At 37.5% G+C, this 26,519-nt stretch overlaps 1 protein-coding gene across 1 annotated transcript in view; it reads right to left on the reverse strand.

Annotated features, from left to right (window-relative positions):
• Nucleotides 1-23,193, reverse strand: part of LOC115418296 (glypican-1-like) — a 60,397-nt gene extending 37,204 nt beyond the window's left edge. Inside the window, 1 exon segment of the mRNA XM_030132712.1 lies at nucleotides 22,460-23,193. Within this exon segment, the coding sequence (XP_029988572.1) occupies nucleotides 22,460-22,610 (151 nt within the window). The 5' untranslated portion in view covers nucleotides 22,611-23,193.
• Between the last annotated feature and the right edge of the window lie 3,326 nt (nucleotides 23,194-26,519).

Below are 26,519 nucleotides of genomic sequence, written 5' to 3' on the forward strand. Positions count from 1 at the left end.
TACATTAATACAACCAACAACTGAACATTTTAGGCAATCGGCTCAAAGTTTGGACATATTTTCAATTTTTACCACAACCATTGCTGCTGATAAACAATTATGTCATACTCAGAGAAATGTTCGTTGGAGGTCTTGACCTTATATGTGCAAATGTTATGATGTAACTAGTTATAGACTTAGCAAATTCAGCAGGAATTAAAACGGGTTGTAGAAATCCACACGATTTTTGCCAAAATGAATATAAAGATAGCTTTGCAGCACCTGGAGGGTTCAAATTCAAACTTTATGAACTATTAGGGTCCAAATACACAAATAAATGTACCAAATAAAAGTGGGTTTTGCAAAATACAACCCCTTTAAAATCATGGAAAAAGTCTTTTTTTTCACCATTTTACTATCACAGTAAATAAAGCACAGTATGTTCACATTTAATACAAGAACTGCTCACATGTAAGATTTATAAGATTTATACAGCTGTTACTCAAATGTAATTTTAATAACATAGTGAAGCTCCCCAGTTTTCAACTTGTTCAAAGTGTTTTGAGTTCCTTCCATTCCTTTTTGTCAAATATAATTAAGATAAATCCAGAATAAAACTATGGATATGGTGATTTCAATGTTATGTCATGGCATTTGTAACAATTTACAATGAATAAGAGACTTTATAGGATTTAAAAGCCAAACAAATATGTCAATATTTACCTCTAATGTGCAATAAATTGTTATGATTTGAGACATTCTTTAGTGATGAGAATTAATACAATGACAGTATGTTGGTGTGAAGTGGAAATAGTGCACTGGTTAATTTGATTCATATGGCAGTTTTAGGTATAAACAGCAATTTGGAAGTAAAAACGTATTTGGACAGTTACGCAAATTGTGTAATTTTGCCTCTGTACACCACCACAGTGGATTGGAATGGAAGTAACCAAGATGTGATTGAAGTTTGGACTTTCAGCTGTTATTCAAGGAGTTGTACAAAAAAATTAATAAAAAAAAATTATAACCTTTTTTAAATGTTGTCCTCCTCCATTTTCAGCCTCAAAAGTAATTGGACAACTGACTGATGAGCAGCTTCATGTCTAGTTATGATTTCTTTCCTGGTTATTCTTGCAAAATGCAAAATGAGGCAGATAAAAATGTCTGGTGGTAATTAAAAATGTTGAATTTGCATTTGGTGGCTGCTCACTTGAATTGTCAATATGAGGTCCAGAGACGTGTCAGAATTTAATATTTCTTAAATTGCTCCAAACACTTATCACTTACCAAAACTGGGTGCAATGTTTATATTTATTATTCTCTCAGTTATAGATTTATATATTCAAGACTACCTCATCAGTATTTTATAACTTATTTTATCCCAGGTGTTTTTTTTGTTTTTTTTTAGTGTTTACCCTGCATCAAAATTTCATTCTGCAGTGCATCTCAGATCTATCTATCTATCTATCTATCTATCTATCTATCTATCTATCTATCTATCTATCTATCTATCTATCTATCTATCTATCTATCTATCTATCCATCTATCCATCTATCCATCTATCCATCCATCTATCTATCTCATGTAATAGTAGACAGGTAATTGATTCAGCAGTTCATTGTTGCATTTTTAATTCATATACTGTACATTCACTTTCGAGACCAAACTAGTGAGGATGATAAAAAAAAAATTAAAAAAAACCAGATAGCAAAAAGGGAAGAAAACAATAAAAGAATGTGAGATAAAAACAGCAAAAGGTCCAGACTGGGAGACAGTGACAGGGTGATAGGAGGCAGATAGTGATTTGGGTGAACCTTTCCCTCTTTTATACCATTACAGGACTAAAAATACACCACCTCCCCAGTCAAACCCTGTCTGCTGCTGCCCATCATGTGGATGCATGTGTGTGTTCACATGGCACCAACTTCACCGTATAATACCATAATTCTATGTCATTTCTGGGAGTAGTTAAAGGCTCTTAAAGTAAGTACTACTTTTACTCCCCTTCACTCAGTCAGTAAAAAAACATGTGCCAACTGATGGTGTGCGCCACGCTACGAACTGAGACAAAGTGTGTGCACGCTCGTTCAAGTATGCGGATAATACTGTAGGGGGTAAAGATCAAGTCAGCTATCTTTGACTGCCAGGATTATCTCATATTTACAGTTGACCCCAAACAGGATTTTGCATTACACTCCAGCAAACTGAAAGGAGACTTTTGTTCTTCAAGTAGAAACATGCTGAACAAGAACAAGACAAAAAAACACAATAGAAAATGATTGTGGAATATCCAAGTGTGTGTTATTCCTTCAATGGCAAGGTCAGTGTGTTGGCTGTCAAACTGTGTGTTAAGAACCGTTAACACGTAGATTAACAAACCAGGATTAGTGGGAGATTAGTCAACAGCCGCTAATCCAGTGGTACAGCATTGGTGGTAGTGATGGGAAGGTGGTGAACAAAAGGTGGGGATTGTATACGTCGGTGTGATGGGGGTGGGGTTAATAGAGGCACATGAGGGGCAGATTCTCCGTCGCTGGTCTTTCTCAGCGGGGAGCGTCAAATCTCTGCGGCGGGGGAACATTAGGTCACAGCCCCAGGTCAGCCTTTTCCAGGTCAAATCTTCAATATCAGGAGAGAAGTGAAAGTGAATGAATGTGGCACCGACCACATGATCAGAGCCGCTGAGGTAAAACCATGTGGATTTGGAATGAAGTGGCAAGAAAGGAAGCGGACGATAACCTTATGCAGTCAGAATTTATTCACACCCATATTATTTCAATTCACACATACATTCACTAAGGAAAATGCAAAGTTATGAAGCTGTAGTTCTCATAATATATAATCAAAACAATAATGTTACATGTCAGATCATTTTAAAATAAGTTTTCAAGGATTCATATGTGGGATTGTGGCCAAAACTGGTACTGCAATCACATTCAAAATACTGTAGAGCGTGGTATCCCCTCTGCCTCCTCCCCAGACTAGGCGTTGCCAGATCCAGCATGAGCATCAACTACAAGGAGCCACCATGGCAAATAAGCCTTTGTATTAAATAAAATTAAGTATTTGACTCTGAACATTGTTGTAAACATTTGATATGACTTCTGTACAAAACAATCTTAGACCAAAATCAATCTTATTTTGTCTCACAATGTACTTTTCAAAAGGATTGTGTCCTTAAAAAAACAAAAAAACTGCATTGATAAAAGGTTCGTACTTTCCTTGGTTTCATTTTTCATTAAATGTTTGATTCTCAGTATGAATCCAGTATTTTACAGATGGCCTTCCTTGCGCTGACCTATGGCAAAGATCTTCATGGCTTTGTAGTATTACTGTCGCTATGCTAATGAGTTTAATTCAGTCCGTTTATTGGGATACCTTCGAGTCTGTCGGCACTTAAGTGTTTACGTTCAGTCTGCATTGACTGGCAGACTTTTTGTGTTGTTTTGCCATCGTTGAAGAAATCACGATGAAGAATTATCGTAAGTCTGTCAGCTGTGGGCTCAGCTTCTGAACTCCGATGTACAGTCAGTCTGATTTACATAGATGCTCAAGAGTCATGTTAGAATGAACATTATTCTTGTTGTTAACCCTTTAGATGCCAGAGGGTTTTTTTTCTTTTCTAAATATTCAATTGTGTTGAGTGTGTGTTTCTCTTTCATTTATTTTGCTTGTAACAATATTGTAACTTTGGTGCTTAAAAGGTTACTAATACACAAATTCTAACAGGTGAGTAGCTGTGTGTATGGGAAAATGTCACCTAGATACTGTTAAAATATTTTAAGAATTTCAATCCAAAGTTATGAAAAATGCAGTTTCTAGTCATAGACAAAAACGAAAAGTCAGCACACAGACTAAACCTCCAGAAACTAGAGTAAAGTTGAGGAATACTTAGTCTGAGGTGAAATAATTCTGATTCAGATCATCATAAGATCTTTTCTCCAAATCACCCAGCCCTATATACATACAAAGATATTTTAATGTGCAAATGTAGTTAGTAATTAGTTTTTATGTTAGACTTTGCAGAGTTAAAAGTTATAGCAGCATAAATCCATTTCAAAACCATCTGACCGTGACTTTACTGTCAACGCTGTTTCAATATTTGGGACCTTCTCATGCCAAACAGTTATCAGTGGTGTATGATAGAGAAAGGGAACCAAGTTAAATCCTGATGGGAGCGGTCTCCTCCAAGACAAGAATGTCTCCACAGTGCATAACAGTCACTGAGTAGTTTGAGTACAGAACTGATGTGAATCATATGCTGTGACCTTCCAGATTTCCAGTCCACGTCTAAACTGAAACAGCATTGATGAAGTCCAAAAACCTGGTCCAGTTTCTAGTCACACTTTTCTAATTTAGGATCTTAATCAGGTTTGTATGCTGTGGCATGTGGCTTTCCGATAATGTTTTGCCAAAGATAAAGTCCTGGAACAATAATATGAGTAAGAATCAGTTTAACACACTTATGATGACTTACAGTGTTGTTGTTTTTTGGGGAAAAGAAGGAAATGTGCCCAATACACAATAAGCACTCAAGTTTGTCCCAAAGTCTCAAAGTCAGCAAAATGTCATGAAAATGTTCTCAATAAAATCTTTCGTTATGGCGCTGTGCAACACGACTGATAAAGCTTTTGTAATCACACACAAAATGCAAAATCCTTCTTTTTCAGCATGGAAGACATTCATTTTTATAATTCCCATGGCACCTGTGGGTATGCTGTGCAAGTTCAGTACTGGAGCTGGAGCATAAAGTGTGGTATGCTCTGAAAACTCATATAAAGTCATATGTACACCCTGGTGTATCGTCAGGATATGACGCATACCACACTTTTCCAAATGTTATGAGCCAAGGAGCTGTTTTTATGCACTTCGCCACCTCAATCAAATACATTTTTCTGTCACTCCCGAAGGCAAAGCATTTAATAAAACAGAAACGCCATAAAAATAACAATAAAAAATAACATGAACTAGCCACTGAGGTGACACTCAGGAGGTTAAAATGATAAAAAACTGGTAGAGATCCTGGCTTCAGGGAGCACGCTCAGTAAGATGCACAAAAACACAACAGGCTTGCATAGACTTTTCACTGCAATCTAATTATATCCTTGTGTCTGAGCCTCACAAGTACACACAAACACATGGTGACAGTGAGTTTATTTGCAGCTTTTAGTCTCAGGTTCTCCATTAACTAACCACAACTCTTTGTGGCAGCTTAGTGTGTCTGTGTGCTCTTTGACTGAGCGAACACTTGAGGTATAAGCTGCATCATGGCCCTGTATTGATTGACCCTTTTAAATCCTCTTCTTCTGAGCATTAAAATCACTTATCTTTCCACTTCAGCGCCATGTAAAGCATCAAAGATGATCTGCATTCTCGGTTGCTACTGGAAACCGCTGCCAAGTCTGTTTGTTTTACCTTGTACAGCCATGACAGATACACCTGCCACAAACACCTAGTCACACTCTCTGAGATCTCCCTCCGATAATACTCTACGACTGATCCCATCAGCTCTGTGTGTTGTGAGAGACGCTGTAACCTCTGAGTCAGGACACTGAAACATCCTCTATGTGGCAACAGCTCAGAATGACTTTATTTTCTTTCCAAAGACATCATTCAAGCAATAAAACTGCTAAAGGCCCTGCTGGGGTTTGATGAAAATACTTATAAACTACTATGTGATTAGCTGTGGTAATGTCTCCCCTGGTGACTGTACTGAGCCAATGTACAGTTACTCATTCAACGTGCTGATTTGACCATTAAGAATCTTTTTATATACAATGCTATTTTTTGGTTTCAGGTGGCTGAAAATGCATCTTGATGGACTAACATGCATTGCTATAAAAGAAGTACTCTGAAATACTTTGAAGTATATATAGTAAAAATGTACCTTGGTAAAAACCTAATAATAACAGCAGAGTTAAAAGAAGCCCGGTGCTCAAAGGAAGTAGTTCTGCACTGGTGTGTCAGACTGTAAAGGTTAGTGGGATGGAAGGCAGAGCACAGTAATGCCTCACTGTACTCTCTCTAATACGTCTGTAGATAATACACTGAGGAGGCTACACTCGTGTCCTTCCCTGAAATTACAAACTGCAATGCATGACAGTTATTATGCAGAACTGCGAGTAGGAATCCGTGCAGGGTTAAAGCACTAAGCTGACACATCCTCTACTGTCATCTCTATTCACTGTCATGTAAGGCTATTAAAAATACTTCAAGATTGGTTCCTTTGAAGGCCTGGGAGAGCAAGGTAGGTAACTCTATATGGGCAGCTCCATTATTCTTCATTATCAGATGAACATAATGAACATTGATTAAATATGCACAAAGAAAATGACAAAAATGCATTACTTTAACTCTGTTGGACAAGATGTGTGATTAATAAATCACTTTAAGGATTCAACTAATTATTACAGTGAGAGCTGCTTATCGTGACCATGGATGCAATGATCAACTACGTGTATGGATCAAAAAGCTTCAGAGAATAATCTGTTTCGCTACTGCTACTGTAGGAATAATTTATTAAAAGTAATGAAGTAGTCTGCTCACAATGTTCATTTTAGGCCTCATAAAACATGACAACATGTTAAAATTAAAACGAAACTCAGGGCTGACACAACGGTTAAACTGACAATTCATCTGATTATTGTATCACTTTTGTCAATATTTGTAAAATAATTGTTAAATTGCTAATAGCTAGCAGGCTACATTAATAGTTTACATCAATGCACTTGACTTGGTTCAGTATCCACATTGAACTAACATTAGAGACACACACACACACACACACACACACACACGCACACACAGTTCAGCACATTAACATGCATAACTCAGGCAAAACACTTGACAAAGAACTGAACTAGTCTTAGTCCCATTAGGACAGTCAAGAAGGAAAACATGGTATTCAGATGATAAATCAGTGCATCTAATCATACTTTGTGTCACAGTAATGCATGTGCCTCTGGCTGGCTGTTGTTGGTGCTGTGTGCACAGTGAAATCACAGCAGGAAGAAGAAAATTACTTTCTCATCATCTCATTGAAGCTAATAAACTGCCCAAAGATTAGATGCAGGAGGAAAAGCTAGCGTTCTTCAGGCTCTACTCGAAAATAAGAAATAGGCATGGCAAATGATGGAGACACGAAACAAGTGAACACAGGGGGAACATTGGATTTAATGAAAAAGAAAAAAAACTAACTAAAAACTACTGTGACTTTAATAGTAATCTTTTTTTTTTTACTCTAGAACTTCTTGGAAGTGGGAGAACATGCTTGTCATGATTATATGGCGTTTCTCCTTCAGGACAAAGTACAATTTTTACCATTTTCCTACACTGATTACAGTATTTTGTGCACCCTAGCCTGGTAACACTCTTTTTCTCAGTTCAGCCTGGATCTCCCATCGTTGTGTGTTGTTGCTGTGTTTACCTGTCTGTTAACATCCCTGAAACACTTGGTATCGTTACTCCACCAGTTATCCTCTGCCTTCTGTTTGATTTAAGTTTACCAACTTATAAAAAAAAAATACAATTTTCTTCTTGGCTTTGTCCACAAAATAAATAAATAAATAAAAACATCATGACTGGCATATCTACATTTATTGTTTTTTAGTTTGTTTTTTTCCCAAAGTAGCAGGCCAAAACACAATGATATACAGTACCATCTGCTGTGATGGAAAATAAGGAAAACTAGTAGGGGTGTAACGGTACAGAAAAATTCAGTCCGGTATGTTTTCAGTACAGTGAAGGAGACCAATGTGTGTGTGTGTGTGGGGTGCTCTGTAACTACCAAAAACTGAAAGTGAAACTTAACATGCTTCAAACGTCTGACCCAGCTTCTGTGCCTCTGTTATACTCTTTGCTGTGATGTTCACCCCCCCCCCCCTTTTATTGATACCCCGGCTTCAGAATAAAGTAGTTTTTTTTTTTTGTTTGGGGGGGGGGGGGCAAGAATTTATATTGAGGAAACCCTACACATGGGTTCTGCTTGCCGTCACCATGCTCATACTGTGTGCGTTCCGCTTCAAGGTTTGTGTGGAAACTTGAAGCAAGTGTTTGTGTTGTTCACATAGGCTACATGTATTCGTTCAGTACACGTCCATGCTGTATTGAAGGCCCTGAACCAAAATGATTCTGTACAAACGAGTGCACCGTTATACCCCTAAAAACTAGACATTTTCCATTTTATGTACAAGCCAGAGGAATTACCTTCATCAATTGTTGCTCAGATTATTTTAACAATGAATCATTTCATTGATGGTCTCCAACAGGCCATTGTTATTCTCTTCATGGTAGACTAAGTAATTCCTGAGCAAGTCTACGACTGGACTGAACCAGTCGTGAACTTTACTACTGGGTATCCACTGTGCAGATGCTCCTGAGTGGAAATAATGAGACTGTCAGAGTCTCAGAATGAGACTGTAGAGACTCCAGTTCACCTGGTAAATAAACACTAAATAATGAAAAGCAGCAGTGAAGTGGCCACTGTCTGGTGCTTTCACAGCTCTGAAAAGTTTGGCTATGTGAAGTTACTGAAGTAAATTAATTAGTTCTGCCATGTCTTTCTACTTTTTAGATGCTGCCCCATCTATCGTTTTTAGCTCATCTTTTCGTGAGTTTCAAATCCAACCCTCTCCTTTCTAGAATTCTACATCTGCCCTCTTCTCGTCATTACCCCAAAAAACACCTGAACTTTCTAGCAAACAGAAAAAGCATGTACCATGTGCACCTCAAACCCTCCTTTACAGTGATCTTCATGTTACAGGATCAGCTAAGCCATAAATTACTCACATCATATTCATCACATACATGACGCCAAATGAACTATTACTGATTCAAAATAAGTTGCGCCATGATGTCATCAACACAGGTTACTGATGCAGGACTTTAATTTGACAACAAATCATCTTAAGCTGCTTACACCAACCTAGAACAGCAGAACATAAACTGACCCACCTCTAGTCGTAGCTTATACAACATTGTGACCACTGACAGGAGAAGTGGTAACGTATTGATTATTTCATTACAATGGTTCCTTTTATTGGGTTGGAAATACAGTATTAGGCAGCAAATGAAAATTTAGTCATTAAAGCTGATGCCTTGGAAGCAGCAAAATGAGCAACGGAAGTAACTGAGTGACTCTGGTCCATATTATGACAGTGATGACTGAGTCAGAACATCTCCACAACTACAGGTCTTCTTGGGTGTTCCTGGCCTAGTCTGGTCTTGTTAGTACTGACCAAAAATGGACTAAGAAAGGACATGACCACTCTGAGGACAACTGATCATCTGTGGGAGGTGTTGAATAAATAAATCCAATCCATAGAGGCCTACCTCTCTACTCTCTGATTCTCATGATTTCAGGACTGTACGAGTTTGTTTACTGTTTCTTCTATCTTTCTGTCTGGTATCACCATCTCAACATTAAAAGCTGTGATTTGATGTTCAGGGCTATTTACACCTCAACAACAAATAAAAATGAGTAAAACAATCAACAAAATGAAGGAAATAACCAACAAACAAAACAAAAATGAAGAAACAATCAACAAAAAGGACAATAATTGACTAAAAATTAGCAAAATGATTGACAAAATGAAAAAAATACAGAAACAATCAACACAATCACAATAACCAAATAATCAAAAAAAATGAACCAAATAATCGACACGAAGGGCAAAGATGAGGAAAATAATCCATAAAGTTGACAGAAATGAGCAAAATAATCAATAAAATAAACAAATACAAAGAAAATTGTCAAAAGAATGAACAAAAATGACTAAGCTGGATTGGCTGAGATCTGGTTGTTCTTTAGATCCTTTTGGGAGGTACAAAACACTTTATATTAGGAATGAACAAGATCTGGAGATGCTCTGACCCAGTGATTTGACCATCACAACTTCACCCTTGTAAAAGTTACTCAGATCCATACTCTTTCCCATTTTGCTGTTTCCAACACACAAACTTCATGGTTAAATGTTGACTAATATATCGCACCCACTGACAGGTCCAATTGTAATGAGATAAATAATAAATAAATTAATAAATTAATACCACTTTGCATGTCAGTAGTCATACACTGGAAAAAATGCCCCTCTAAAAACAAGTAAAAAAAATTAATACAAGATATTTTTGCTTGGATTAAGCAAAAAAGAAAAAGAAAAAAAAAAAAAATCTGCCAATGGAACAAGTGAAAATGATCTCAGTAAGATTTCTTGAAATAAGATTTTCAAGATCTATTGTCTAAAAATAAGTTCTTATATCATAGTGAAAAGTTACTCTTTAGAAGATTATCCCTTATTTTAAGTGTGATGAGATATTTTGACAAGAAATGAGAAAAATACACTTGGTAAGATTTAGATTTTTTCCAGTGTAATGTTTTATAGCAACAAATGTTAATTTTTTGGAAGACGTACCACAGCAAAAACATACTCACTTTGGAGAACATTCAGCCTATGAAATCTGGTATTTTTTTTAACTTAAAGAGGAATTACTTTTTCCAGGCTAAGTGGCTAACAAATGAACTAATCATTACATTTTCATACTTGTATAGTTAAAAGATGATTTGCTCAATTAATCAAAAGAACATACTTTGTGTTTCTATTATTCGATAATCTCTCAACTAGGTGACAAATTGTCTCAGAAAGCACTTGTTCTGCACCAGTTCTGGCCACAGTTCATTTCACTTTATGTAAATGCCTTAATCCAACTGACACACATACCAATAAATCTCTATCGCTTCAGTCCAGACACGCATGGAGAAACATATTCTCCCTCCCTCTCACACACACTGGGTTTATGTACATATAGGGACCCACAGAGCGTCAGAGAGCATTGACTCATAAAACATGCCACCAGTCCACCACATCAGTCAAACAACTCATCTTTTCATTTAGAAAACAGCTGGAGTCTCAGAGAGGAAGGGAAGATGAGACGAAAGCTGGGAGGAGGAAGAGGAGGAGGAGAAAGTAAAAATAGTGACTGATAAGAGGAGGAAGTGAATATTAAAGGGTGGGAATTGGGAAAAGAGGTGTGAACCGGAGAAGCAATGGGGGAGGGATGCAGATAAAAAAAAACAAAAAAAACACATGCACACAGAGGTTATCGAGAAGCTATACTGGTTTGTATGGCATTGATTTTTGACACAAAGATTGATGTTTAGGCATCGAACGGTTTGCGCTTTAGCTCCCTTGTGCTTTTCTTCCTTTTCACCTACCACTCCTATTATATGTGATCATCATAAAGAAGCAGAAGGCTGTGGGACCCTAGCATTTATCAGTATTACTTGATTATATGTTGGCAATGCAACGGATGAGTTTAATCTCCTACCTTTACCCGTGAACAGTCATTCCGGATAATAGCAGTAGCAGTATAGTCCTTGAATGTCAATGTGCATGCATTAATGCAGCTTTACACACACATTTTAAAGAGGATTGCTGTGCTTATATATATATATATATATATATATATATATATATATATATATATATATTTATTTATTTATTTATTTATTTATTTATTTATTTATTTTTATTTTTATTTTTTTTTCCTAGTTATTGGCATGTTTATGGAAGAAATATGCTAATTCTTGCAGTTGAAGATTTTCCTTGCAGAATAATTTACTCATCAGTGCAACATTTTTATACCGTTAATCAAAGGGCATCAGATTAAATATGAGCTATAATTATCAAACCAGTTTTAGAGACACTCATCTGTATAAAGGAGTGAGCAGCGGAAAGGCAAACAGGACAGAGCTCCCTTCCTCTTGTTCTTATCTTCCCTCTGGTCTCCTCTCTTTCGTCTCATCCTCTCCCCTCTCTTCAACTCCATCTCTCCCTGTTTCCCTCTTATGTCGCTGCATCAGACATCATGAAAGATTCACAGCTCTGCTTTTAACAGATCTTGCCAACCAACCTCTCCTCCAGACCCCCCCATCCTCTCTCTCCTTCATACACACACATTCACAACATTGTGCTCAAACATCTGAGGCCTGGCTAAAAAAACAATAGATGGAACCAGGAATAAGACAGACAACAGGGGAAAGGATGGATGTCAAAGGTACAGAAGTGTGTGTGTATGTGTGTGTGTTTGGCGTTCCAGTTGGTGGCATTTGCTGTGATCGCCTGAGTGGGCATGTGATGTGTGGCAGATGATGGACAGTATCAATTTCCTCACTCACAAACGCTTGTATATGTAAACGTTCCTATGCACAAGGATATATGGCGATTAAACAGTAAAACATTTATGCTGTTATCTAGGACTAGACCAGATGGTCAAAATCTTCTACTTTCGGGGTGTATGTATTTTATTATTTATTATACAGGTAAGTTCTTCCTCATATAGAAACAATTAAAAGTCAATTAAACATTGGATCTCCGTAATGGTCAGGGGTGTGGTCGACATAAATAAAGATACACTGGGTAAATAAATAAAGTATTTGGACAGTGACACTAGTTTTGTCATTTTGCCTCCACAGTGGATAGGAAATAAAACAATCAAGATGTGACTGAAGTGTGGACTTGAATGAGTTTAACACAAATATTGCATTAATCATTTAGGGAATTACAACTATTTTATACAAAGACCCTCAGTCACCTGTCAACCCATTAGAGCAAAGGTGTCAAAACCAGCCCACCAGAGGATCCAATCCGGCCTGTGGGATGAATTTGTGAAATGCAAAAATTATACTGAAGTTATTAACAATCAGGGATACAGACCAATTTAATCTGAGGTGGATCAGACTAGTAAAATACTATCACAACCTTTCAGTAATGACAATTCCAAAACTAAAATGAATCCATTTAAAAACTATCCTTTCACAAAAAATGTGAATAATCTGAACAATATACGGTCGCGGAAAAAATTATTAGACCATCAAAAGTCATCAAAAACAATGGTTATGCAATCAAGTACTAAATCCTGTATGTATCATGTGACTAAAACAGACAGAAAAAAACATGGAATGCCTAAAAGCACTGTTTTTGTCAGTACAATGCCATAGATATTGATGTAAGAACTGAAGTGATTTCTGTTTTTTCAAGACAACATGGAAAATAGTTAGATATCAACTCTTAAATTAAACTCTTATGAGCTATTTTTGATGTTATCATTATATTTGTCCAAACAAATGTACCTTTAGTTGTACCAGGCATTAAAATGAACAAAAAAATTGAAGAACATAAGGGGCGGTCAAATAATTTTTTCCGCGACTGTATGAACAACATGAAATGTCCAAAGAGAATTAAGTGCAATTTTTCCGATATTCTGCCTGTTTCTAAATGTTTTGTGTATCAGTAGCTCCACTGTGATCTGTAAGTTGTCATTTACAAGTTTAAATGATAAACAGAGGCACAATATTGTTAAAATTGCATTCATATTTCTTTAGATATTTCAGGTTCTCATCATATTTTTAATGAAACTTTGTAGACATAAACATATTTATAATGTAATTTTACTTTTTTCACTGCTATTATTTTACTGGTCCGGCCCACTTTAGGTCATATTGGGCTGAATGTGGCCCCTGAATTAAAATGAGTTTGACACCCCTGCACTAGGGTATGCTTGTCAGATATAGAAGACTACACTGTGGGCAGAAAGACCCACAAAAAAAAGCAGCAACTGAAGACGGCTGTAGTAAAGGCCTGGAAAAGCATCTCCACAGTGTCTGGTGATGTCCATGGGTTCACTGAAGGTTTTAATCCAAGTATTAAACAAAATCCTCCTATTGACAACAATCATGGTTTGTCCTAATACAACTGAGCCCTTGAAAATGGAGCTACTGAGTTAAAAATAGTTGTAAACCCTAAATTTTTAAGCCATATTTTTGTTTAATCACTGTCCAGATTCTTACAGACCTGACTGTACATAAATGATTTTAGATGGTGGTCATCTTAATTTGGCATATAATCGATTTTTCAGAGGGATCATACAGACTGTGACATAAAAAAAAAAAAAATAGTGGTGTTTTCTAAATTTTCCTACTCAGCTAACATTGGTTTCAATTGGCCTGTGGATCAGTATAATTACAGGGGATGCGGCACCGGCCAATGGGTTTGTAGCATTAACGTCATTAACAGAAGTCGCAAGATTAGTGAGTTTATTTTAGTCTGCTTATATTAATATTTTAACATCTGCCAGCATTAAAGTGTTCAGTTTCAGCTCAATCTAACTTGCAGAGTTTGAGTAATGTGTTGATTTGCCTCTGTTGAAAACATAATGATGAAGAATTACTGTAAATCGGTCAGGTGCAGGTCCAGCCTCTGAACTGAAACGTACACAGAGTCTGATTTAGATGCAGATGCTTTAGAGTTATGCTAGTGTGAAAATGTTATTGATTCATGATTAAACTCCAACGCGGCAAAATAGACCGCTGCAGTCGAGGTAATTAATAGAAACACTGTAGCTGAAAGTACAAAAATGTGGATGTTTTTGTTTGCTTCATTGAGAGATTGTAAAAATTTCAGGCTAAAATGATGTAAAAATGTAGAATTTTGAATCAAATACAACAACAAAAAAATCATTACGCACAACCTAAGCCTCCAAAAACCAGAGAAAACGCGGAAAACTTATGGTTTATTTGCAACTTTTCTGTATTTTATAAAACATGACAATGTTCAAGTGGTCGATTGTGATTTTACTTCAAAATATCATCATATGATCTTTTGACCACATGATATACATCATATTAACCAAGTCCAGATCATTTTGTGTGCACTTTTAACTTTGTGTTGTTAAAAAAGGTAAAGCTTCTTTCTTTTGTGTACAGACAATAACTGATTACCATAAGAAATAAGCAAAATTTTGCTGTTGTGTAGTTATCTCTGACAGTAAGCTTCTGGTTTTGGATCGCGAGACATCATGAAATCTGAGTCGACTTGCAGGAAATAGACTGTATGTACATTACTGTGTCATATTTACACACTAAAATGTCAACTACATGTATGAAAAACCACAAACATAATTGACGGAGCGCATTGCATTAGTTTAGGGAAAGCACCGAGGCTGTTTACTGGAGCTGATTGGCAGCACCCTCTCCATTCATGCCTGTAAATAAGCAGCTCCTTCACCAACATCCATTCATATTCATGCAGGTGTCAAATCCATGTTTTCCAGATTATACAACTGATTAGCTGCAGCTCCCTGCATCGCCCCAAGCTCATCCTTATTCACTGGGTATTCTGTATTGTTTATTTATCTCAGATTTAATGGCCATGTGTTTTTAAAGGGAAGTTATTTCTATTTCCAGAAAACTTTCCTGTTAGATCTCACTACATAAGGAGCTTTAAACACACACTGAAGTCAAAGTGATGAAAGAAATCATTTTGAGGTGCTATACATTGCACAAAACTGTGAAGTTTAAAGTGACTTCCATAGCTTTTTTTTTTGTCTAGTTTGAGACGACACAATTCAATTTTTCCTGCAACTGAATTAGTATCATTACCCATAACTTTCTCAGACGTTTTGAGAATCTAACAAACTGGTTAGACGTGAAAATAAAAACAAAAGGAGCTTGGATTTCACGGTGCACAAATGGATTGCTGATCTGCTGGCGCAAACAAAATGAATCCTCCAAATGTGGACAAACAAGATTTATATGATAATAATAAGATAATGCAATAAGGCCATTTAATCACAATATGTTTTCACAGAAAGTCAATGAAACACAATTACAGCACTGGCCTGGGTGCTTCTTATCCGCCCAACAGAGAAATGGGAGTTGTATACATGTAAATGAATGGAGAGTCCCATGTTGACTCAGCCTTGTTAGAGTTATTGACTTGTAACTAAAGCTATAATGTATCCTAATCTGTTGGTAATCTGACCTAAAACCAGGTGTATCGTGTTAAACTCATGTTATTTGAAACACATATGCTCCGCTCCTCCTCTGTATTGTTTGAAAAATGCAACAACCAAAAGTGATAAACAACCAATATGTAGGCTGCAGAACACACACAAACACACAGAGGCATCAAACCCGACACCTCCCAACGCAGAATATGAAGCGTGCAGGTTATATATACTGTGTGTGTGTGTGTACATTTTTCTGCATGTCATATGATCATATGGGTGTGTGCTGCCTTGCACAGACAATACATGTATGAATGAAACTAAGTGTGTTCCCTGGAGAAGGTGTTGGCTTTCACTGACTTTTAAAACACATACACACACACTATAGGACAAGCTAGTCTTTAACTATTGACCAGGTGAAAGACACAATGTGTGTGCGTTAAAATCGCTTCCAGGCACAAAGACACAGAGGCAGACAGCAGGAAAGTCGACTTCCATTCACATGGTGTTAAACCTATAGGACAAAAGGTGTGAGCTGGGAGAAGAATAGGGCTTTTTTAAAGTCTGGAGGAATTTAGAGCATCTGCTTGTCATATTACAAAGAATACTTATCTTACAAATACAAGTCTCACAACCTGCTTCCACCAGAAATAACATGCATTATGTATATCTTCCAGATCTGATAAACACCTGTTAGGTTTCAGATGCCTAAATTACCGCAGATTTTTTATGCGCTTCTTTAATGTACATTTGTAAGCTGTCTTCTATGAAACTAAAAACACAGCAATGTTAGAAAAATAGAGAAAAAAGCAAAAAGGTATTAACAAGATGCATTTATTCCTGTTTGTATACTGGTAGCTGCATGAAATCTGGTTTGAAAGTTCATTTGGGTTCAAACATTTCTGCCCATATTCTCCTAATTTAGCGTAATACTCTGTGCACTTTTGAGCATCATAGTAGTAGCTCAGATAAGCAAGGGAGTAAGTGTTGTGTGATACCAGAATGACCTCGAAATAACAAATACAAAGCAGTGATTGTGTATGAAGGTCCTTTTATACAGGGCTATTGGAAAAAATCATCTTGTGTATCAAACTTGAATGCTTCTCTAGCACCAATTCAAAGGTTTTCACACATCAGAGACATTCAGGTATGACAATCTGGCATTTATTTATAAACAGGGCACAAAAACTGTTTGCACAAAGTGCACACAAGTGGTTTAGTTCTATTCTCTCACAAAGATTTTATCCAAACTACAAGAATGAAAAGATTTTTTTTTCTACTGAATGTCAAGTATTTTATTAAAATGCAGTGCAGCCTTGCAGAGTACAACATTTTATCATTTAAATAATGTCAGTAAAGTGAAGGAACTTTCTCCACAACTGTTTTGCACACAATGCTAATCATGAACCACTCATGACTGGCAACAGCTGGGCCTTGTCTCAAATCATTAGGAAAGTGTTTGTTCCTAAAAATGTGGGCTTGCTTGCACAGGAAGGCCACAGGGCTAAAACATCTGTGCATGTGTTTACTACAGTGGGTGATAATAGGAATCAAGCATATGTGATTCAATTTGTATGTGACTTTTTAGGCTTCTGAAAAGGATGTTTACCTGAGTTTATGGAGCGAAATAGTTTCCCTGCAGTAAAAATGGGAGGAATTGAGTTTGTATTACATGATCACATCCATCCATCCATTCACCCATCCATCATCTGGCCCAGACTTCCATCTCCCCAACCACTGCCTTCAGCTCCTGCAAGGAACAGCCAGGCGTTCCCAGCCCAGCCAAGGAACATAGAGTAATCTCTCCAGCGTGTCCTGGGTCTGCCCCGGGGTCTCCCAGTTGGACATGTCTCAAACACCTCCCTGGGGAGGTTTCAGGATGTGTCGTGACCAGATGCATGAGCTATCTCAGCTGGATCATCTTAATGTGGAGGAACAGTGGCTGTAGTCTGAGCTCCTCTCGGTTGGCTGAATTCCTCACCCTATCTCTAAGGAAGAGCCCAGCCACCCGTTTCTGCTGCTTGTATTGACAGCCCTGTGGTTCCGGTCACTACCCATAACTTGTGACCATAGAAACTAAGACTGACAGAAAATTGAGAACATCACCTTTTGTCTCATATATATGTGTAAGGCAGTGTTTTTCAACATTGGGTTTCGGGACCCCACGTGGGGTCACCTGGAATTCTAATGGGGTCACCTGAAATTTCTAGTAATTGATAAAAAATTAATAAAAACTTACTAATGAAAATATATATGGTGAGTTGAGAGAGACAATCACCATACATAAAAGACAGAAGCTGAAACTGAAGCACTGTGGTACTGTTTATCTTTCAAATGTTCATTGTGGACGGTTTAAGATGCTGCAGCGCTTTCATAATTCATAGTTGGAGTTACGTTTTTTTCAGTATTAATTGTCAGTCTTGTAAATATAAGCTGGACTGACTGTACATATCCTGACCAAGAAAATAAAATTCTCACTTTGTGCAGTAATTTCAACTTGGGTTTTCTGCCTCTGTCCATAATAATAGACATTATATAGACTAAATGTCGTCTAAAATTAATGTTTGCAACATAGTAGAGCAAACTATCACATGATCAACAACAAATTAATTTTAGCAAAAAAATGTTTCCATTCTGGGGTTGCCAGAAATGTATGATGTTAAAATGGGATCACAAGCTAAAAAAAAGGTTGGTAACCACTGGTATAAGGTATAAATAAAGCTGAGATAACTCATAGCTACAGACAGAATATAAACCGAACCAGACATGTCCAGCATTAAAAGAAGTTGCATAAACTTGTGTGGCTTATTTGGATGAAATCAGTGGAAGACTTAAATACACATGTGATTTCTGCACTACAGGGTCTCTCAATCATGACAGTAACAAAACACATAAAGAGCTGAAGTCCTGCCCCATGGGATTTTATTTTGGGAAAAAAAACTGCATTGCACTCAATGGTGAGAGATGATTAATTTTTGATCCCTTTTGAATTATTCCACCATTTGCATATTTGATCTTTGTCCATTTAAATGTTTTTTTTTTTACCTGTCAAGAAAGTCAGAGTTTGAGGGAAAAAAACTGCTGAAGTATCAAACTGTGAAAACACCTACATAGAAAAAAAATATATAGATCAAAAAGTTGTCAAGGTAACATTATGGTAACAGACTCTTTCCAGGAATCTCAAGTTTCCTCTGCAGCTTCAACAGCTTCTGGTTACAGACTGTAGTAATTTTCACCTTTTCTCCGACTTTTTCACCTCACTGTCAAAGATCAATGTCAAATGTGCCAAAGCAGCAGTTGTTTCAGTGTTAGTGACGTGTCACATACGACGAGACATGCAGTTCATTGAGCATTTTCTATTTTTAACACAAAACTCGATGTTTCTTTACCATCGCTGCCAAGAACTGCAACTTTGAGTGAAATTATCTTCTACATAGACAAACATATGTGTAAACAGTGGCACAGATCAAACAGGATCAAATCATTATCTTTCTCTCACCATTGACACTTTGTTTCTCTGCAGCAGATGATGTTATGATGTCATGTGGAATCATGGGAGTTGCTGTTTTCACTACCATTACCAATGAAAATGGAATCAGAAATCAGGTGTATTGACAAGTCACTTTACATTTTGTGATAAATACTCACATTATGTCATTTTAAGTGAGGGTGCCACAAGTAAATGCTAACATCGGTAAACTGGCCTTGTTTTTTTTTTTTTATCTACTTTCGCTTCTCAGAAGATGAGTAGAGTAGAATTTTTAAGTGTATGAAAATTATGATTAAGATTGGTCCTTTAAGATCTTAAACCGAGTATACCGGACGCCTTCTAGGTTACAGAAGGTGGGACTAGCAGGTACTGACGCCTGTTGGAAGTGCCAGCATGACAATGGCACACTTCTGCATATGCTCTGGGAGTGTCCCCAAGTCCAGGAACACTGGTCTTCGGTTCACACTGTAGTGGAGAAAGTTGTTGGTCAGGGTATTCCCTTTACTAACAGGCTTTATGTGCTAGGGAATCCTTCTGTTTTGAGTTTTTTGCCCTCCTCTCCTGCGCAATGGGTACAAACTGCCATCATGCTGGGGAGAAAACTCTTAGTAAGGGAGTGGAAGGCCCCATCCACTCCAACTTTCCCCCCAGCGCCATACCTCTCTTGGTCGAGTGGCAGCATTTGAAAGATTATTGTAAAGACTGTTCAATAAAGTAGATGATTACAACGACAAATGGACTTTTCCTACATAGGTCAATAACGCATCCAGCTCAAGAATTTGAACTGGACTTAGTGATAAGTAATGACTGCTGTAACCGTGTATATGTGTACTGTAGGCATCGTCTTTATTATTTTATGTTTTGTCTTGTTTGAGATTGTCCACATGTCTTCAGTGTACTTGCATTGATAACTGGCTTAACGTGTGGAAATTTATATTATGTAAGGTCTATTTTTTTTTTCTTAAAAAAAGGTAAAGTTAATAAAGTTCAAGTCATAAAAAAACAAAAAAGATCTACCTTCACTCATTCAACACGGACCCATTATTCAAGTAGCCAGCTCCTAAGACTTGGATCCTGTTTTACGTACTTGCAAACTCAGATAAAGAAAAGAAGGGCAAACAGGCAAAATATGACTGAACAAGTACTTTTGGCATCAGTGGGGTCTTTCCTAATGTAAACATGACGACCTGAGCCAGCAGCCAAGAAATTATGTTTACACGAAGAGCCGTGGCCAACACTTACATCCTCCAAAAGCGACACCGAGACGAGTGCAGAGCAGCCTCTATCTATCTCTAAACGGAAAAAGCTAAAATTACCAACCTTGGGTCTCTGAGATGAAAAAGATAGAGGAGACCCCGTTCAGGGAAATACTGCTGCCTGTTGCCATCTTTCTATTCCTATCTGGATGTCAGTTTTAATGAGGTCTGGGAAGGTAGGACTGTTGCTCAAATAACTAGAGCAGATCAAGGTCCAAGTGACTGAAGCATTGTGTTTTTCATCTGTCAATAAAAGATGAGTTTTTAATGGAATGGGAGGGGGGGGGAGTGCCCCGTGTCTGGTCCAGGCTCATCACAGACAGGGACCTTGACTGACTCTCATGCTCCATCTCTGTCACCCCACCTCACGGTCTCTCTTTTCTTTTTCCACTTGTGTCTGTTTCTGTCTGTCTCTGCCTAGTGTCTGTCACTCTGGCGGCTCCTACACACAGGCCCACGAACAAACAGCAACAATATTGAATCACCCACCCGCCCGCCCTGCCCGAATGCCTGAAGACAGCCTTTTTCATTGACACTACATGAAATGACCTTCAAATCAAACCACAACCATGGCGAGCACAAACAAACTCCTCAATCCCCTTTTCTTTTTCATGTCCGCCTTGAGAGGCTGTGGCTTTTTTGTAGGTGAAGACAGAGTGACACATGAGCACCTTACAGGGGGAGAACAACTCAATTTCACATGTCCTATCTGTACTTTCCCAGAGGCTAAGACAGTTTAATCAGCATTTGAGGACGTAGATAGCAGACTGATATGTAATGTCTGACTGGATGACCAATTGACTGACTGACGGGCTTCCTGATTGGCTGACTGCTTGACTGCCTGGATCTCCAGCTGATTGATTATCTGACCAGCTGGGTAATTGACTGATTGATTAAATGCATGATTGCCTGCCTGACTGACTGACTGACTGACAAGAAAGGGTATCAGGAATCAAGAACAGAATGATTATCCCAAATGCTATCTTACTTTCCTCTCTGGTTTGACTCAACTTTCTTACAGCAGCTTAAGTTGTAAAGCTGCTGAGCCATAGCTGTTATAGGGTATTACCCAGGGCTTGCCTAAATTATTAGTTTATGCAAATGACAAAATTGGCTATTTCAGCATCTACTGAGTCACACACATGCAGCATGCACCACACCTGCACAGAAGACACAATGAAAAAATACCTTAGTATACTGTTATTAAACATGGGGTTAGCCAGGGGGAGAAAACAAATCTCTATATTTTTTTCTGGCGTTAGTATTAAAAGCTGTTCACACCTGCAATGCTACGATAAATGCCCTGAATAAACCGTAATAGCTCCACAAGACACATGGCTTACACCCACCTGCAGTAGTGCCCTCAGCAAACAATGAAAATGGCCCAGAAAGGACTCTAATATAGATGTGCAGGATAGTCTAGAGAAGGGGAACACTTCACTTAACATGAGGGCAGTGCTCAGTGAGGAAAATGGAAAATAGAATCATTTAAAGGCAATGCACAGTAAGAAATATGAACCAATTGAATATGCCTTTCGGGCCAGTAAAAGTAGATAAAGCTCAGAAGAAACCGAGGTAATCAAGCTTTATGTGTGGGTTTATGGCATGAATGGTATCCTCATTCAAATCAATATCCTCATTGTAACCCTTTGTTAAATTTAATCCTAGAAAATTCAATAAAATTGCCTCCCACACACACACTATTAATCCCCATAGGAATATCACATTGTTATCATGGGAGAGATATTAAAAAATTAAATCTAAAAAAAACAAGACATTCTTGAGTATGTCACATTGGGCAATATTTATGAGGTAGGTTAATAAAAGATTAGTTCATGTAAGTTTATAATTCATATTTTGATAATTATAAGGAAAAAGTGACTTGGTAAGTGTTCTTAGGTGCTGGGTTTAATGCGCTTTTTTTTTTTTGTAGGAATTTTCGTGAAAACTTACCAGAGATCTCAGTCTGAGGTACCCCGGCAAGAGTGAATCCTTTGCCGGTGTAGAACTGCCGCAGGTCGGCGCAGCTCCGGTCCGCCCCGGCCGCCGGGCCCGGTGCCGCAGACAGACACGCCAAGGCGCACACGAGCACCGGGAGACGCATCTTCCGAGGTGTAGTCCGTTTCCTCACAGGAGCAGCAAAACAGTCCGCAAAATCCCGGAGATGTAAGGTCCGTGAGATTCAAGTTCTCGGAGGGTTTAGTTGTCAGTGTTTTGTTTTGGTTTTTATTTCTAAGAGTTTTTTTTTGTTTTTTTTTTTCCTCTCCGGAGTGCGCGGAGATCCGGTGGTGAACTCTGTGTGAGCCGTGCGTTCCGGGCTGTTTGTGCGGGAGAGGAGCGCGGCTGGAGGTGTCAGGTACACCCTGCTCCTCCTCCTTCTGGAGAGCCGGAGCCGCAGAGATGCCAGAGACAAAAGACAGAGCAAAGGAGAGAGAGAGAGAGAGAGAGAGAGAGAGAGAGAGAGAGAGGAGGTGGAGGTGGAGGGGGGAGCAGGTGTCGTTCAGTGAGAAGCCGGTGCGGATCTGCGCTCACACTCTCCGGTCAGCATCACGGAAATCAGCCCGTTCAAGGAAAACAAAAGAAAAAGAAGGGGGGAAAAAAAGAGGTTCAGTTGTTTATGACGCGTTGCAGAAGTCCGGTGGATCCTCCAGTCTGCGCTTTGGGACAATGTGCTCCTGCTCCTGACTGTGTGCGGATGGGAGTGTTGATGCGCTCACACACGTTTTCTCTCTTTGTGTGATTCTTCTGCTGTAAACTTGGGCTAAACAGCGCCACCTGCAGGTTAAGACAATAAGGGGGGAAACCATTGACCGGGGAAACTGTAGGAAATGTTGAAGTTTATGGATTGCGCATGGAAAAGAACAAGAGTGAGTGGGTTTAATTTAACCCTTTCATGCATAGTGGTCACTACAGTGGACAGTTATTCTACAGCTGTTCTCTTGTATATTCATGAATTTAGTTGTTTTAGTTCCATATCAGCCAACACAGTGCATCATCTCATACACTGACATTCATACCATTACTGCAACTTTACTGTTCTTGATAAACCTGATCTAGAGTAATATGTTTAAGTGTAAATCAATTGTTGTTATTAGTCTGTAATTAAAAGTTTTTGTAAAAGTTTTTTTTTTTTTTTTTTGGCATATTATCTCCACGAAGTGAGTAATGACTGGTATTAGAGTGTTAAAATGTGAGAAAACATCAGATTAACAGCATTAATCCTTTCATGCATAGTGGTCACTACAGTGAACAGCTATTCTCCAGCTGTTCTCTTGTATATTCATGGGTTTTGTTGTTTTAGTTCATATCAGCCAACACAGTGGACACTTATACATCATCCCATAAACTGCAATTCATCCCATTACTGTAACTTTGCCGTTCTTGATAAACCTGATCTGCAGTAACATGTTTTAGTGTAAATCACTTATTTGTTAGACAAAAAGTTTTGTTTTTGTTTTGTTTTTTTGCATATTACCTCTATGAAGTGAACAATAACTAGCAGTAGAGTATGTTGAAATGTGAGAAAACATCAGATTAGTAGGACTAAAATCTTTTCATTTGTTTTTATCTCACTTTCTGATATTGGGTTTTAAACACTTTTCTTTACTTCAAAAATTAAATGCATTGGACATTTTTGTAACTTCATTAAAAAAAATTCAATTGCTTTTTTTTCATGCCTAAGGGGGGATAAAAACAAGAAGAAAGAAAAAAATCTTGACTATGGTTGTCATAATTCGTGCATGAAAGGGTTAAACATGTCTGGTAAAGGTTCATACTGTCTTCCACATGTAATTATTGTAGGTAATTCATTCATCAGACAAACTAGTAAAGCAAGTAAACAAACAACTACCACTGTATGAGAAATGAATTACCCATAATAAGCATTAAAAATGTTTTTATTTCATGGTTTTCACACAAAATATCAGTAAATACATGTTTATTTGCTCCCAAAATTAAATGCATGATTTCCAGCTGAGTGGACATTTTTGCAGCTCCATGAAAAATAGGTTCATAAGAAAAGTTTTTTCAGGCATGCTTTTTTTCATGCCTAAAGTGGAATAAAAACACGAAGGAAAAACCATCTTGATCGAGGGTCTCATAATTCGTGCATGAAAGGGTTAATAAGAAAGTTACTGTTGTTGATTTTGTAGGAAGTGAAACATACAGTTTGTTAATTTGGGGGAAATTTAAGTCTATTTTCAAGGACAAAGAAAATAATGTTCTTGGTCACTGTGATTGCTTCTAAATCTAACTTATAATTTATTAACTCTTTATGGGGGCACTCACAGAAATACTCTGAAATTCAAAATGTCAACATTAGTGTTTTATTGCTGCTGCGACACTGTAATTTCCCAGTTTGGGATAAATAAAGAACATCTATCTATAAAATGAATAAGAAATTGAAGAAAACAAGGGTGGTCTAATAATGTTTTCCGCGACAGTATGTTTGAAAAAAAAAAAATCTATTACTTTTATGAAATATTTCACTTTTTTTTTTATTGTCATGTAGAAAATCAAAGTCAATAATGTTACCATATTTGTAGATAGACAGCCACAGGAAAAAATATTACACCACCCTTGTTTTCTTCAGTTTCTTATCATATCTGAACAAAACATTTCTTGCAGACAACCCTTGCTGCAAGTGAATGTTTGGTTCATTTTATTCAGGCTTGGAAAATATGATATGTTATTGGACATTGTTAGATACTTCATAGATGCTAGTCGCAAAAAAAAAAATATTAGACCACCCCTCGTTTTCTTCAGTTTCTTGTTCATTTTAATGCCTGGTACAACTAAAGGTACATTTGTTTGGACAAATATAATGATAACAACAAAATTGGCTCATAATAGTTTAATTTAAGAGCTGATATCTATCCATTTTTCATGTTTTCTTGATGATAACCAAAATCACTTGGCATTGTACTGCCAAAAACAGTGCTTTTAGGCATTCTGTGTTTTCTTTTCTGTCTGTTTTAATCACATGATACACACAGGAGTTAGTACTGGATTGCATGTCCATTGTTTCTGATGACTTTTGATGGTCTAGTAATTTTTTTTCCAACTGTACAGGGTGGGGAAGCAAAATTTACAATGAACATTTAGTTGTTTTTTCTAAGCAGGCACTACGTCAATTGTTTTGAAACCAAACATATATTGATGTCATAATCATACCTAACACTATTATCCATACCTTTTCAGAAACTTTTGCCCATATGAGTAATCAGGAAAGCAAACCGTCAAAGAGTGTATGATTTGCTGAATGCACTCGTCACACCAAAGGAGATTTCAAAAATAGTTGGAGTGTCCATAAAGACTGTTTATAATGTAAAGAAGAGAATGACTATGAGCAAAACTATTACGAGAAAGTCTGGAAGATACTATTAAAGAAGAATGGGAGAAGTTGTCACCCGAATATCTGAGGAACACTTGCGCAAGTTTCAGGAAGGGTGTGAAGGCAGTTATTGAGAAAGAAGGAGGACACAGAATAAAAACATTTTCTATTACGTAAATTTTCTTGTGGCAAATAAATTCTCATGACTTTCAGTAAACTAATTGGTCATACACTGTCTTTCAACCCCTGTCTCAAAATATTGTAAATTTTGCTTCCCCACCCTGTATGACAAAAAAAAATACAAGGATATATTAAAAATGCAAGAAAAACACGTAAGGTGAAAGGAACATCTATTTTAGAACATTAGAACATCATTTTTAGAACATTAGTCCAACATAAGTGCTGATCCAGACACCTGTCAACATCCACATATTCCCTTTGAACGTTATTCCTTACATTAGTACCATTACTTCATGGTACCTAACAAAGCAGGTACACTCACTGTTCATGCAGAGGTGGACCTTACAGACCCTGTAGACCACACTGAACCTGAGATTGTTGACTCACTGTCCTCACTGGAACTGTTACTGTCACCCTTGTAATGTGTGTGGAAATGACCAGAAACAGCCACTTGCCCGATAAAGGATTAATCTTTTGTTGTACATAAGTAGACTTTTTTTA

This window comes from Sphaeramia orbicularis, chromosome 4 (genome assembly GCF_902148855.1).
Source record: "Sphaeramia orbicularis chromosome 4, fSphaOr1.1, whole genome shotgun sequence".
NCBI lineage: Eukaryota > Metazoa > Chordata > Actinopteri > Kurtiformes > Apogonidae > Sphaeramia > Sphaeramia orbicularis.